The 17,198-nt window shown below is 41.4% G+C and overlaps 1 protein-coding gene across 4 annotated transcripts in view; it reads left to right on the forward strand.

Annotated features, from left to right (window-relative positions):
• Window positions 1–11,262, forward strand: part of LOC132912227 (angiotensin-converting enzyme) — a 54,300-nt gene extending 43,038 nt beyond the window's left edge. For all 4 annotated transcript variants that reach the window (XM_060969483.1, XM_060969482.1, XM_060969480.1 and 1 more), the window contains exons 12-13: window positions 7,278–7,444; window positions 11,099–11,262. In XM_060969483.1, the coding sequence (XP_060825466.1) occupies window positions 7,278–7,444; window positions 11,099–11,235 (304 nt within the window). In that variant the 3' untranslated portion in view covers window positions 11,236–11,262. The remainder of the gene's footprint in view (window positions 1–7,277; window positions 7,445–11,098) is intronic.
• Window positions 11,263–17,198: the final 5,936 nt, after the last annotated feature.

Below are 17,198 nucleotides of genomic sequence, written 5' to 3' on the forward strand. Positions count from 1 at the left end.
CTATAGAAACGTTGCTCTTCTCTTTCTATATCGCAAAGTATCCGCACGAAACACGCATAAAATTGAAATAACATGTTTGCGCGTTTAAATTATTTGATTCTGTCGCTTCGTTAATAACGAGTGATATCTTCAGCTTCCATTAAACTGATCAATTCCATCTTTTATAAATTTCTCACTTTCGTTATACACGAATGTTCGATTATCTATAAGAATACGAAATTGAATAAAGAAATAATATAATGTACGATAAAAATCCCACGATGTAATAATTAATAATAAAAAAAGGTGGAAAGAAGATAATAACAGAGTACGCGCTTCCTTTTCTAGTTTGTAATCGCTGATCAATTATGCGTTCAAACACTTTCACCGAAAGCTGTCGAAGAAACGAAAAAAGGGCACGCACGGAACATTTGTCAAACGGCGACAAATTTCTTGAGCGATCGCGAAGATCGTGATGGGTGACACATGCCAAAAAAAAAACACATAAACAGTCAGAGTCCATTGACCATAAATTATTCAAGATCTATAAGAAACCCACGATATATCAATTCCTAGACGTTTGACGATACGAAAAAGAACGATAAAATCGGAAATTATGGGAAGATATTGTACACGGACGAAGCTCGCTAACTCGAACCTTAATGGAAAAATCCAAATCTTCGAGTTCTAGACGTTTCGACTGTACGTGGAATTTTTACTCGAAAGGTATTCGACGTAAAGAAGCTTTGTACGAAAATGTTATCATTTGATATATATAAATGCATAGGTTGAAGATACGACTTGCGTCGTCTCATGTTACTCGAGACAATCCTAGCGATCCGTTTTTCACATCTTGTGACACGTGGCATAGCCGTAGGCAAACTTCCAGTTGCAGAGCCAGCGACGATACAAAGAGAACTTGTCGGAGATCTGGCTATAAATTTCAGTTACAGAGGTAACATAACGCGTCTGAACGCGTGACGAATAATTCGAGTTGATGTCAATTTTACCTCGATTTCCAGAGTCCTTCGCGGCAGAGCAAAAGCGAATGAGCAAAGCTGTGGTCTTGTAGAGATCGTCGACTTACAGAGGTTCGAGTGTGATAATTTCTCACGGATTAGTATTGTTCGAGTTTGTTTTATTTTATTACATTATATTTGTTTTGTTTTCCAACGCGAGGAATCCTCGTCGAAAATCTTTTATTTGCATCTCGTCGCGGATGATCAGCAAACTTTCGTCCTGGCGTTATCCGTGTCTGTTACCTCGGACAGATTGAGATTCGTAATAAGAGTAGGAACACGAGGAAACCCCGGATTATTGGCTGAGATTGAAAGGAACGAGCGATACTTTCAAGGTCCGCCGAAGAGACGTAATGGACAATCTTGGAGAGGTCTTCGGATAGAGTTACCCCTTGACGTATATATTGTACAAACGAGTAGAATATAATGCACGTGGGCGTACATAGAGATGGAACATATCGGAAGAGATCTACCATATCGATCTCGTAGCGATCCGATCGCGTCCCTTGACAATCTCTGGTAGGCTGCGTGATCTGGGTCAACGAGAGAGGAACCTTTATTCAGCTGCGCGACTTTGGTTGCCAATCTGATATTTGTATCGTGATTCCGAATTCCGCGTTAGCGAATTTAGCTCGACACGTGCGACCTTCGATTTAACAAAAATTCGCGATTCGAGCGGAAAATATTGAACGATTCAGTCGCCTGGAAGGAAGGAAGAACGCGGAGAAAATGGGAATTACACGCGTTATTTGTGAAAATTTACTTACTCGGAACGTTCACGAACAATGTGTTTCGAAATTTGGGAAGAAAATATGTAAAGGGATAGGACACGAAGAAGAAGCAAAGAAAGCCAAACGGTTCGAGATCAAATGAAACGTCTGGATTAGTCGTATCGTTTTACTTTCTGATCAAATAAACCCGTGGTTACAAAGGGTTAAACGATGGCACGCGGCAATGCGTAGCTGCCTCCGTTTCTCCCTGAGTAGCGAATGAAGAAATCTCGAGAAACGAGCAATTAGAAGCGATACAGCCGTCGGAACGTGCAGCTCGCGGTAATAAATCGTTTTTATCGCTTGGGAGGATCTGCAACTGATTTTCTGCTGCAGTGAAATTATCTGTTTAGGAGGAGCGTAATGCGCGTTCACCGGCCATTGTAAAAACGTTCGATTGCGCAAGTAGACAGCCAAGATACTTTTTCGTTTCTAGCGACGATCTTTTCGTCTAGATTCACGAATACTCTACCGTTGTATTGGTGAATTATTTTCGGAATTTAATTTCCTTGGTCGCGGCTGTCGAATCGCTCAACGAAATTCATTAAATTATTCACGCGACGATTGTTCAATTTGGTGTCAAGCCGTACTGGCCAATTTTCTCTCGCTACACACGCTGCCAATGTTATAGTTATATTTTCTCTGTTTAATTCGCCCAACCGATAATTAATTTTTTTTATAGAAAGAAAAACATCCGATAATAGAAGGTTTCACGAGCGGAAAAACAGTTTTCTCTCGCAAAACGGACGCCGGCGCCGCGTCCGGGCGATCGATAGATCAAAATCAGCCGAGTAACCGTCCAAAGGCCCGACTTCCTGTAATCGAAGGACGATCTCCGGCTCTCGCGTTCGTAGACGCTGTTACGAAACCGATTGCGCCGCGTAAAAACGCGCGTGTGTCGCGTACACGCAGTTACATGAAGAAACTCGGCTTGTTACGCGTTGCACTTCCGTTTTACAAACCGTGTAACTTTACTCTCGACCGAGAGAGAACCAAAACGAAAGACGCAGGAAGGAAAAGCAGCAGAAGTAAGAAGAAGGAAGCGATATATTTCAGGGAAAAGATTTCTCGACGTAGCCGTCACTTCCTGAAATTTATTCTTCACGATTGGCAAATATTTCTCTCCTTTTCGATTTTTATATATATATATATTTTTTTTTTCTGTTTAATGTCACATTATCCAGAGAATTAATAGCGACTCTGCGAGAAGACGTGTTATATGAGAAGTATCGGTGGCATAATTAGCATAACAGGTATTAATTTATCGAATAATTTGCTTTTCCCGATAAACATCAGCAAATGATCCATGTTGTTGCTCGTCGAAATACCCTCGAGAGGGAGAGCGTGTTAATTTCTATTTTTCACGGAGTATACTCATGAAATAAATGCTGTTTCTCATTTTCTTCTATTTTTGTGCATCGCTCGAGCAATCGATCAGCAGTACAACAGTTTTACGCGGACTACGACAATCGTATCGTACAGAACGAGGTAATTGGTCCTTGTTAATCGTGCAAGATGAATCTTAGTGGGACAGGTATTTTGAACTTTAAACGATCTCATCGAAATAATCATCTTGAATGTACTTAATGAGACGTTGATTCTTACTCTGTCTTTACAAGCACTTATAAACGATCGCGACAGCTATAATTACCGATCAACGGATAAGAGATTGTGGTCTACATGAGCGAACGGAAAACAGTGACTGCACGATTTGAAAATCGCGGATAATTTATACGTAAACACGTGTATTGGAGAATGTGTTATAAAACGTGCCTCGAAATCGCAATTACATTTTCGATTATTGAAATTCAAGGATTACAGACGATACGATCTCTACTGCACTTTGTACGATTGACCAATTCGTCCAAGTTGCATAAGCCTGTGGTGTACTCGATCTACGGTTTATGGATCTGATTGAGTAGAAATCGATTAAAATTCATGGAAATGGATAGCCCGGCCTTGGGGCCGGTGCATCGATTAATTTTCGCGTTTCAAAAGCAACCTGCGTCCGACCAATCCTTTGTTTCGTGGGATCGAGACACACTCGTGGCACGGATTTCGTTTAAAACATCTACCGATTCGATCCAATGCAAACGGTAATTTTACTCTTAAAATACACTTTTAAATACACTTTAAATACACTTCTCCTCCGTGAAACGAACATAATAATTTATACTAAATAATAATCTCGCACTTAGTACATCGAATCAGAGATATTCGATATAGAAATTCTTGCTTCTCTTGCAAATAAAGAGGTTGATCTGACAAATTATCGAAACATCGACGACTTGTGATCACTTTTACGTTGAAAGAACGATCAATCGTACGTATGAAAGTACGAAGCAATCGGTCGTGGCGTTCGCGAGAAAAATCGCGGCGTTTTCCGATAATAATGGAAACAATTGCCACGAACTGTTTCGACCGCACTCGGTCAAGTGTTGGCGCGTTCGATATCCCATTGTGGGCCTGTCAAGGTCTGTATCAGGCAACGAGCAAATAACAGCGGTCGCCTATCGTGCAAAACCGATAACCTCTTTAGTCAAATGACACGCGTTTCCCACACCGGTGTCAAAGATCACCTTAAAACGCAGAACCACGGTAGTGGTACGCTCGTGACTCGATTCTACCGTGCAAAAGAGACTGGAAATTATTCGACACGGTTTGCGCGTGCAACCGAACGAATCCGCGATAACTCGCAAGATAATCGAGCTACCGACAGTCCGATGTTAAATTGGAGAAAAACGGAGGAGCGTCGCTTGATCGAGATTTAAAGGGAAAATGAAAAGGACTCGAAGGATCTTTATGGTAACATAGGTGCGAAGATTCTTGACGCGGGAAGACTCCCAAGTTTAGGAAAATTTTGCAAAGTTTCTCTTTTCTTCCAATTTGTTGTTTGCGCTTTATTTGCGCATAAATTTTCTCAGAGGAGTGTGACGTGCATAGGGTCGGTGGGAGTAGGACAAGACGTTAAATACGCGGAATCGAGCAACCAGCATCCCGCGTTGTGAAATATCATCGGCTGGTGCAGGAAAGTGGCGATTTCGCTGACACCGGAAATTGTGAGACCGATATAAATTGCAACGAGGGCATACCGAAATATTTTTGCTCGTCCGGTCGATTCCCACGAGAGGCGTGGCCCGCTCTCGAAGGAACCGGAAGCGGGCTGCACCGTGGCCTGCATCCAAATGACTTTTCAAAAAGTCGTTATATCATGCCGCTCGATGTCGACTACGAACACTTTTCACTTTCGTGAAATCGACCCTCTGCTTTCTTATGCCTCTCCGACATTTCGCTTCGACGAAACGTCTCGTGTCTTTCTTTATTTAATACGCGGAATATCGTGTTTATTCACCAAGATGCAACAGCAACGAAGAATTTCTCTACTTTGCTAAATTGATTTAACGAAATTAATTTAGAAAGCAGGAATGTTTTTAAACTACCTGATCGGCTTCGCGATATAAAAGATGGAGCGAACGACCGGAACTATAAAGAAAATGAAATAATAGAGATGCTAGTAGCAGCCAAAATTTACAACCTGGTAAAATTATCTTTATCAAGATTTCGATTTACATTTACATTAAAATCCAGCGTATCTCGTTCTTCGTGTTAATTATACTTTCTTAACTCCATTGGTCCGCGATGCAGACACTTGAAACTCGAAGCTGGCAACGTGTAAACAAATTTTCAAAAGTCTACGGCCACTGGTTACCGCGCATAGTCCAGGAGAATCGTCGATACTCGGACACCCTGTTACGCAAGATTCGCGAATGTTGCTCGTCAAAATGTCTCATATCGACGATTCTTCGTAGAAACTTCACCGTCATAAAAGAACGTATTCCCATGAGGGATTGAGTTCTCTTTACGTAACGTGCTGTCGTATCGGAATAACCAGGATTACGCGCGACTGCAAGTATCGTTTGTCTCGAAATCGACGATCGGCAAAAGGAAACAGGAAAACAGGAGGAAAGAAGGCGACGCAATCACGATTGCGTAGAGATGTATATAAGATGTAAAAGAAGCTCGAATAACAGAGAAACTCTCTTCGAATCGCGTAACGAGGCTGGTTGACTGATTTTTCTTACGGTGCCATTTCCAACGAAATATTCAAGCTGAAACTTTTCGCTAGTTTATGACCAACGTCGCGAGAAAGGAACGAACGATTTCATCGATCGATACCTCGCAACGAATTTCTTCGTTACGCTACTTCCAGGTCATTGTATTTAAATGACCGTCTCACTGACGCACCGTGTCTCGCAGGATTGTCTTTTTCGATTCGTGATCCTGCTCGATCGGATATCGTGTCGACGACCTCTCGGCGACGTTCACTCGCGATCGATTCAATGCGAAGGATAGTTTCTTCCGCGATTAAATATCGTTCGCAAATTTCAATGAAAACAGATTCTGGTCTAGTCTGCGAATTCTTTATATTCCTTTGTTAATCCTCGAAATTGGGATCGAAGAGAAAATTCCCTAGGACGAAAAGCATTTAGCAGAAATGATACGAGCAGCGGAAGAAGATCACCGTTGTTTGAAAATCACTGTAGCGCTTAAAAATATAACGAAGCGAAACGTTTATGAATAAAAGTTCGTTGATACAGAGTTCTGGAATCTGATTCGAACGGAACTATTACGAACGTGGAATTCAGGTCTCTGACGGAATACTTAACACGCGAAGTGTTTAATGCGTTGAAAATGACACAAAGTTCCTACGATGACGAGGACGATGATTATACCAGTGACGAGAAACCACCGTGCTCAGGTGGGAGTAGCTACTTAGCTGAGATCAACCATGCATTATCGTCGAAGGGAACGGGACTATTTCTCGAAACTATTACGGTCACGTCACGATCGATTTCGCTAAAATCACGAGCTCGATCAACGTGCAAATTAGCGCTCGAAAGGACAACTGGTTCTAAGCGTCTATGATGGATTACGCGTCAAGCAATCACGTCGTAAAGGGGAAGAATTTCCAAACGCCATAAAACGCATCTTACGCGGCTACTGACATTCGATTTTGTCGACTCGCGAAGGTTTCTCTCCACTGCCCTGCAAGCTCTTACGAAGCAGAATTAATTTCACCTCGTAACTCATATGGCTGAATGTTGTGACACACCCGCCGTAAATTACGAGCGTCGTTCGAACACGCTCGAACGTGTTTCGAGCACGCCAAGTTGCCAAAGATAGGCTAATTAGTGGCGCGGGACGTTGGAAGAAAAGGCTCGTTACGCGTCTTTATTTTTCTCTCGTTCCAATTCTCCCCGTGAATTTTCCTCGCCGAAGGGTTTTTCATTGTTGCGCCGTTCCGCGCGTTGTCGCAATCGTTTCGTCGAGAAAGCGCCGCCGGTGATCTCGTTAAAGCCTAACAACGCACGAATTACGAGCTTCGCTCGCGGTAATTTCAATGGCCGATGCTTTCTGCCTGCGCGTTGCGTCGCGATCCTTCGTTCGCGATTTTCCCGCGTTCCGCTCCACGGAAAACTGCAACCTTTGTCTCCTTCTGTTGTTGCAGGAAAATTATGGAGAGAGGCTCGTCGGTGCCGTGGCAAGAGACGCTTCGGGAGGCTATAGGGGACGACAAATTGGACGCGTCTGCGCTCAGAGAGTACTTCAGGCCTCTGGAAGACTGGCTGAGAACGGAAAACCTGAGAACCGGGGACGTCGTCGGCTGGTCTTACGGTAAGAAACTCACCTGTCGTTGCTCTATATCCACGGTATAGATTGTTCGTAAGCGATACATTTGTTCTATCGTTAATTGATTATTTTAACGAGCAAATCGATCGACTTTGCTTTACACGAACCAACCTGATATCTAACGTTAATCTTGGAAATCCCAATTTTGACTCACGACCGTTCACGTGACGCGGCCAATCCACTTACCACGATTCGAATTCCGTGAGACGCCTTCGTTTTTCCTCGACTACCATACCAACCAACAACCCTTTCACCGTTTTATTTCGATCCACCGTTCGCGCATCGTAACCGTCGTACTTGGCAAACGAAATCGTATAAACTAATTGGAGAACCCATTGGACGATCGAACGATTGGATTCGAACGCAGGAAATTGTTACGTGTTACGTGATAAAATCAGAAGTAGAGATAGATTAGACAGAGCCGATATTTGGTAAACGAAACGAGGCTAAATCAATTTAGACGTTAATTGGCGAACCAAGCGATAAAAGTAATTAATCAGAAGCAATATCGAATTACGCGCTTCGGTTTTATTACATCTCCAGTCTAGATATTATCGATTAAATTCGTAAGCAATTATAGTTCAGGTAATCAGAGTTGCGCTGTATTTGTTCCTTACGTGAATTTTATTCTCGCATCCTGGCCCGACGTGAACAAGTCAGAAACAAGGAACCGATTCACGCGACGAGACACGATCGACACAGCGTACGCTAGCGCGCCTTTCATCGTAACTTGTTACAAATTATGCAATTTCCTACCGTAACAGATTGAAGGTTGCAGTTCCCACGTGCCAGTTACCGTCGGGGAGCGCTACAAATATTCATCGTGTGACGACATTCGACTGAATTACGATCCAGCGCGCGGCGAAATTATTAGGATTGCCACGTTACATCTTCCCGAGCTGGAGCTCTTGCCAAATTCGCAAACGACGTTACGTAGCGCTCCTATGCTCGAGCATAGAGAAATAACAGAAAAAGGAAAGGAAAAACTAGCTGAGATACTTTCGATAATGGATGGTAATTAATTATCCGGATGATTATCTAACGAGGATCGTAACACGCTGACCGATGGTCGTTCTTCTGGCTGATCATAGAAACCATTAAACCGTGAAAGCATTTGGAGCGCTATTTATTCCTCTGTCGTTTCCTTATTTTAATTGCTTCAACGTCCATAATATCGATATACTATACAAAAATGTTTCACTTTCGTACACTACTGCGTTAGATCTTTGCTGGACCGTCGTAAAGACGTCGTCCCTGAAATCTGCATACAGGAAACGTCACGATTGTTTTCGCGTTAAACGTAGAGCAGGGTCCGATCAGACCACGGATCGCCAAGTTCTCTCTCTCTCTCTTTCTCTCCGTGGGACTGGTGGATTGCGAAATCGGAGTAGAACGAGGAAAGAACGCGAGCATGGACCGTAAGAAAATGGCTTATGCCATTGGAGGAGAAAGAGACGTTGAATCGCGAGAGACGTTGGGCGATTCTACTCTCGTTTCCATTGCACGTTGCACATCGTAACCCGTCGATTTGCCTGGCGAACACGCGTGTAAGGCCATTAAGATCGAAGCTGTGAAATAGCGCGTAAAAATCGAGGAAACGTATGATCGAAAAATGTAAATGTTGTAACTTTTATATCGTCTTACCAAAGTAATAAGGAATATACTCTTGGAATGGATCGTTACAACGATTACGACATAATCGTAAATGACCACTACTATTACAACGACATTAACGAAGACCAAAAGGAAAGAACATAAGTAATTTGAAAATTCGAAGAACTATCAATCAGTCGAATACGTATTTCGCAGCCCGTTCACCCTTTCGACATATTCAGGAGATTTATATCTTGCGATCCAAAAATTAGTCCAACTACCTCAGCCATCGACTGACGTCGCAATTAGCAAATCTATACACGAGCCATTCAGGAACCACGTTGATCAATTCCATAGATCGTACGGTAGAAAAAGATTACCACGTTTGATCAATTGTTCCATGTTGAACGATACAAGACGAATAAAAAGAAAGAAGAAGGTGGCAGGTTCGGCGACACACAGAAGGAAAAATGAGCCGCTTCTGAGAAGCGATCGCGATGGAAAGCGCAGATGTACGTGACTCGTGCGTTACGAGGAGAAAGAACGCCGGTTGTATAATTTCTCTGTCGATCGCCATACCTCCGTTACCGTTCCTCCTTCCTTCTTTTGCTCTCCGCCTCTCGATTTCCTTTAAAAACGAGCTCCTTTAATCACCCTTTCGATACCGTACGCTGCTTTTACGACGTCTCCATGGAGAAAGCATTTAGTGTCGTGCTTTTTCGCTGTCCCCCTTCTTTTTCTCGATGATCGTAATCGCGGTAATTGACTATTTAGGCGCAGGTAATGGAATATTAAATTTAGGATCTTTGCAAAAACAAACGAGTTATCGCGATATAAAGCTAGCCTAGCTAATTGGCTGAGCGGTTAAGCTGGTATACGAGTTACGCGTCGATACGCGTAAAGAGAGATCGTGTCGTGATGATCGCGTAATTTCAAGTATCGATGACTCGCAACTTGAAGAAAAAGGTGTTTTATAGCGACCGAGTCACGTCACCGGTCGAAAGGGAAAACGATTCCTGTTCCAGTTCCTCGATCGACAAGATGGCCTTTTTGCTACCATTGATCTTGATTATGGAATTTTAGAACGGTACGTTTACAGAGCTCCGAAGTCGTAAACGATTTATCGATCTTTCTGAGACACGTTCTCCTTGCGTTTTACGAGCTTCGCGATTCGTAGAGAACCGTTAGAATTTAATCTCCAAGTTAAGATTAATAATCCGTGCAAGACACGATGTTTACGTTGAAATAATATTCGGTGATGTTTATTAAACAAAACTACGGAACCTGATGTGATATAATTAACAACGTATACAAGAGTTGTTGATCGTTGGCCAGTTACTCTCAGACTAGACCTAGGTAGTGACCCATGATCCCTCAAATACTTTGAACCCCGCTCTCTATACAGTAACGAGTATGATCCGTGTAAGTGTCCTGTATTAGGATATATGTCCTTATTACAAGGGTATTATGCCTATGCCTGAAATATCGTTGTATTCCAACAAGAACCAAATGATACGTTAGATTTTGAAAGGTTCGTGATATGAACAACTTTTGCGATCATTTGTTGTTGCCCAGAACAAAGAAACAATTGGTCGTGCGGATAATTTTGATCGAATCAGATGATCTCGAAATTAAATTAACACGTCGTTAGTGCAACGCCATATTATTGCTTGAAAGACAATTTTCATTGGACGATTCAAATTATCGATCAAATTGTAGAGGGTTTTTTATACTATCGCGATATAGCGCATTGCCTATATGAAAAATGAAAAAATCGAACAAAGGTCGTTTTCGTTACGAGTACTCAATTCGAACAATCGCCGTTGCTTCTACCTATCTCTTCCGATCCTTTTATTACCTTATTTCCCGATCCCTGCTATTTACACCGAATCACATCGACCGGTAATTCCTCCCACGAAACGGATAGCTATCACCGTAAAGTCATTCATCGACCGTAATAACAGTAACCGTATCGTAAATCGTATTGAAATAGTAATACCACCGTACATTTCACGATAGCCTAACCATGGATTACTACAATTGCAGACGGAGATTACTGCAAGCGCAGCATCGAGACTGCTGGTCTGCAGGTTTACGGAAGCGGATTCTACAACGAAGCCACGACAGCGCGTGTGACGACAATTTTACCAGCGATTCTCCTCACAGTTTCGATACTTCGTTAACAAAGAAGAAATTTAGTGGAACAGCGAGCCAGATGTTGGAGCATTCTTTAGGATATTTTTTAGCAGGGACGATCGATGCTTCTCGATCCGTCAAGCAACGGAAAACCAAACGAATGACCAAAATGTTTCTAGACGATCGTTTTCGTATAGTAGTCTAAAGTATACGCTCGATCGAGAACGAGCGTTTTTTACATAAAATAAGACGCGTCGAATTGGAAACGTCGCGTGTACCTAGTAATTATCGTTATCGTTGTAAGTATTCGCTACTAAATTAACAGCGATCCGCAACATGGCAATGGTACGCGCGTGCAATTAAGCTCGCGTGCGAGCAGCACTCGTGCGAGCGCATAAATCGTTTCAGCATGTCGAGGGCCACTCTCGTGTCGCGTACCTTGAAACGTCTCGGCCCCGACGTTTAATAAAGACAAAGAGATTTACGTGCTCCGTCGTTAAACGGTGCCAGCGCGCTTTCCAGACAGACACGAGTCGTGCTTTTCTTCTCTAGAACATCAGCTTAGTGGTAGAACCGCCACGATCAATTCGTAAAATATCGTTTGAAATTTTGTAAACTCGCAACGATACATTCTTGATAATTTTTTATAATCTTTTAGAAAGTACAAACTTGCTTTTTCCTTTGTATCGGATATCTTTTTTCATATTCGCTGGAGACTTTAACAAAACGTCGATCAATGAAATTATCGTTTGGTAGAAAATTTAGAAGCGGATCTTTGGACTTTATTCAAAGATCATTTTGGTACAGATTGTCAAGATTCTACCATACTTTTCATTTTGGCTCTTCCGATGCGTATTTTACGCCCCAGTTATCGGTAATTCTAATATTAACTCGACTACGCCCAGCTGTAAATATATGTACCTACGTATATAAATCGTTCATAGTTCCGTAGATCGTGGAATATCGTGAGAAACGGAATTAACGAAAAAATAAGCTCGTTTCGTAATTGCGTTCGCGACACGGTTCGTAAGCCACGTCTCAGACAATTCCACAATCGTGTATCGTAATTGGAAGATATTTCGATCGCAAATGGGAACGAGCTCGGTCCGTAACGATCGTACGAATTATATCGTTCGCTCGGTATCTTTGCAATTTTCATGAGGAGAAAATCAATATTCCGTAGTATTATTGGTATATGCATTTTGTACCATTAAACGTCAACCGTACCGTTAAAGCGAATTATTTTTACCATAATATATTCTCGTAGGAGAAAATGGAACGTGTAAACACGGAAATCGAAACGAACGAAGATTGAAATAAATTTTTAGCGCCAAGTATTTCCAAGTCTGTAACGATAATTAAGCCGCAGACTTTATACCTTTATGGGTGATTTAAACACGCAGAAATCTTCGATAGATGAGTTGAACGCGTATAGACGATCGTCGATATGCATTAATAAATAGAAAGTGATTAATTAATTGATCGATAGCAGTCTAGTAACGATAATAGTAATAATGTGATAATGGCAATGCCGCGTTTGAAATTCAAGATTCCAAACCACAAAGGAAATGCATTTTTTTATCGTTCACCAGTCCACAAAGAGAGCCTGCTGTCCGCAACCCATTATTCCCGACTTTCGTGGCTCTCACGGGAGTAGAAACGAGCCTCGGCCATCGAATAAAAATCGTTTGACGACGAAGAACCGAAATTGGTTTCCAGGGTTACGTAATTAAAGGATCGCATGTCCATTCGCTGTATCGCGGATAATCGCGTTATTACGAAGCCCATAAAAATTGTAATTCCACGGGGCACGTCTTTGTTTAACGAATCCCTTTGTTTCAGTCCCCGAGTAGATCTCAAAATCGCTATTGTACACGCTTGTATATTCTCTCAATCTACCCTGACGATCTCTTCGTTTCTCTCGTCTATGATTTCAAGTGTTCGATCAACGATTGCAACATAAATCGCGTATAATTTTAATGAAGAACGTTGGGCTGTAACAGGTAATGCAATGATTTGTGAAATTTAACAAAGATACCGGTCTCTTCCTGGATCTTTCCTTGATACGTGCAGGACCGACAGCTTTCACGAGAGCCGCAATAGGAGACGTTATTGTTCTTACGGGGACAGCTGCTCGGACATAATTACACAAAGGTGGTTTGTCCAGAAACTGGTTCACCCACTTGCGTAACGCGAAGATGCGGAAACCGCGTTCGAAAGAGCCGACGCTCGATTGCGGCATCAAACGTGCCCCGATGCTTTTATTCCACTCGTCTTGAACGTGTCCAGATCTTATCATCTACACCTTTCGATGCGTCTCGAATGTTACTACGATCGACACCGTCTTAACGTTCGAGTATCATTATACCTACGGTAGGTGATGACGTTTCGATTAATCTGTCCTGCGACGGTGGCTAACCGTTGTTATTACACCTGACGAGAAAGCGAAATCGAAATGGAAACGATATTTCCTCACACATTTCTATAAATTAATTCTATAAATTATTTACGATCGGACGATTCGCAGAAATTCGTTAGATTTCTCTTCTAACTTGCTTATACGCAATAGAGAAAATCACATAAAATAATCATCCTAGAAGAAGACTAGTAAATCAAAAGTTTACGATTCCTAACAAGTTAGATCGAATCTCCTTCCATTCGAACTGCAGATATTTATGCAAATTCCTATTTATACGAACATAATAGACAGAATAGATAGGGACACTGTATAGTAAGTACGAACTTTCCAACAGCGTGACACTGATCCTGTGGGATTTTTACATGGAATCTTTGATTAGCGGCGATCGACCGACCAACCATCGTATCTTCGTATCGTTATAAATCGCCAGTGTAAATTTACTCGGATCGACGATGATCAGAAGCGAATTTACCCAGACCGTTCGATGCCTGAAGCGTTTCTCAGCGCCGGTAGACTTCGAGATAAAAAGGGAAAAGAAAAATTGGGACAGAGAATGAGATACGAGAAGAGAAGTCACGCCCCGGTCGTCAATCTCGATTCGAGCACGGATTTCGTGGCCTCGGGCCATGACACATAGGGTTAAGAGGTCGTTTTTCTCCGATCGAGCCGCAGGACAGCCAGTGATCCGAGAACCGATCCGATCGGCCGCCCCTTTCGCTTTCCACTACGTCCGTTGGTTGTGTGTCTGCTGGCCAAAAACTGGTCCGTCCGGTTGCATAATCCGAAGACCGGGAAGTCTTATCTTTCCGCGAAACGTCTGCACAATGACTGGGCGAATACCTCTCGTCCACTTTCACCGTCGCGTCGTCGTCCACGCACGCACGACCTCCAATACACACGCCTTTGAAATTCGTTCGAGAAAACACCGTGGAAATTCCACAACCTCGATTCGTTGACAGGAACATACGTTTGTGGTATGGTTTTTTTCTTTTTTTGTGTGTGATGTAAGGAGGATTACGGGGGAAGGTCGTAGTCGCGGAATCTCGAAGAATGGATAATCCAGATGGAGACATTTTTTTCAAGGTCACTGATTTTCAGGTTTCAAGGACACGATTCGCTTAGTAGCTTGTTACTTACGTAATGACACTTTTTACATAAGATTTTCGTATATGCGATTTAATACACTTTCTCAGAGGTTAATTAACTTTATTGTTCTAGTCTTACGAATAGACTAGAAAATTTAAATTTGTATATTAATAATTAAATAATTCTTGGGGGACCATTACAGTTTCTTGTGAAATAATTTATACGATAGGAGATTCTCTCTAGATGGTTTTCTCCAAATGCTAAATTTGTTTCCTGCAAGTTGCAAATCAAAACTTGCATACCTATATGGTCGTTCGTAACGACGAAGAAAAAAATGTTTAATATTTTAAAAATTCGAAAATGTTATACGTTATTTATAGCAAATGTATTCTTTAATATAATCGATGGATAGCCGTGAAACGAAATTTGGTACCACTGCTGTTTAGAATAATTTGGCAGAGAACTTTGTATCGTGTTTATCGTGAGATCGCAGAAAGAATGGCGCCAGAGAAAATGAGACGGGTGGTCAACGATACTCGAGACTAATATCTGGTTAGATCGTAATGAGCGTAATTACTATTAACGGAGAACAATGCCTCTCTTGCGCAATTCAGAAGGTGAAACGGAGCACAATGTCACTAGCTTGTGCAACTATCTTAAACCTGCAATCCACTGCTCTTTATTCGATTAATTTCCGTCAATCTTCTGAATGAAGCACTCGCTGTGTTTAGAACAAGAAATCATTGCTATTCAATTTGCTTCGGACTAATGAATTCCATTCGAAAGTAGCAAAGAACCAGATATCCATCGGATTGGATCTCATGAATGAGAGCACCATCAACTTACGTAAGATGGTAAATTGAAGATCGTTTTTCTACGACTACAAAAAATTTCAAAAAAGAGAAACAAACGTATTGCATAATTAAAACCATAGGCTATAACGCGCAACTTTCATCGCGGCTTTTTAGGCGCGCGTTACTTATTATCGAACAAAACATTTGATAATAACAATTTTCTAAGAGACATTGAAAAATAAAAAATATTATCAGTGATTGCATCTTTTTAACGCTCGAACAGGTATCTCGAGTGTTTAAATAAATGGCACTCTATTAAATTAATGGCAATTACTGTTACAATCTTATTGGATGACTTAATATTTTCACTTTTTCATTCACGGTCCAATTGGCACATATAACGACGATTCCGTTTTACAATAATATATATAATATTTTTCATCATATATCACTCCATATGGAATCTACGTTCCATTCTAAAAAAATCGTGTTTTATTTTTTACACAGACTTTTTCAATAATATTTTTTACTCTTACACAATTGCCTCGTATCAATCGATCGTAGCTTGTTGCGGGCTAGAAAAACGAGGGCAAGTACTCTATACGGAAGGGGAAAAAAGAAAAGAAAGCAAGGGAAATTATATATTCGGAGAACGCGCGTTGATTTATGAACCGGAAACGCGGGATTCCGCGGTCGGAAGAAGAGGGCGCATGAAAGTTCCGCTTCCCCGGCGTAGAAAAATTCGTCTTTGCTATCTCACGTTTAAAGTCGTAAACCTCGATAGAAATTTCCTTGAGCTAGTTCGTCTGGTCTATGATAAAAAAACTAATCGCGATGACTGTTTTACGATGAAAAACAAGAAGATCTTGGGAAAAAGGAATCTCATTTTACGGTAGAGTTTCGCAAGCTTGGAATTCCGTGCCAGTTCTTCTATCTATTTTTCCACGAATTTTTCCAACTATTGTACGGAGAATCGCTAAAGTGTTTAAACGCTCAATATAAAAGTCTTGTATATATTAAATGTATTATTTAAAAATTTCAAAGCTTCGTCAACATTATAATAAGACACGATTATGTATCATGATTACATTGGACAAATTTGAAACAACACACACATATGTATACGTGTACAATATCAAAATTGTTATATTATATTATATATAAATGCTTTAAATTTGTTACATTTCTCTATGGTGTTCGCTGGCGCGAAAAAGGCGAAGAATCAGTGAGGAATTGTTTCTTAGACGAATAAATCGGCCGACTAACGAACAGGTGCGAAATATACATATACATAGCAAGCGTTCAAATACCTTTGTAAGTCGTTGGAAATCGGAATCAACGAACTTGTGACAGGATACTGAACAGGATACTGAACAGTTTTGTAAAAAACAATTTCGTGGGAATTAGCCATTCGCAACATCGGTACGGCATCTATTCGTCAATCTTATCGATTAAAGTATTAAAGCGAAAGCAAACTTGTTTGCTAACGCAACTCCTTATCACGATACCTTAGACCATAATCCTGCGTCTACAGAGGAAAAAGTTAATGAGAATTCCCGTGAGATTCCAACGAAATTCTTCGGGGTTTGGACACGACGATATAGCAGAAAAAAAATGTGTCGAATTTATGCAATCTATTCGCTTTCTATTCACTATGTCCAAATCGTACGTCCCCGTGACAGAACGGGGATGTTAATTGAACGTTTCCCGG

This window comes from Bombus pascuorum, chromosome 11 (genome assembly GCF_905332965.1).
Source record: "Bombus pascuorum chromosome 11, iyBomPasc1.1, whole genome shotgun sequence".
Lineage (NCBI taxonomy): Eukaryota > Metazoa > Arthropoda > Insecta > Hymenoptera > Apidae > Bombus > Bombus pascuorum.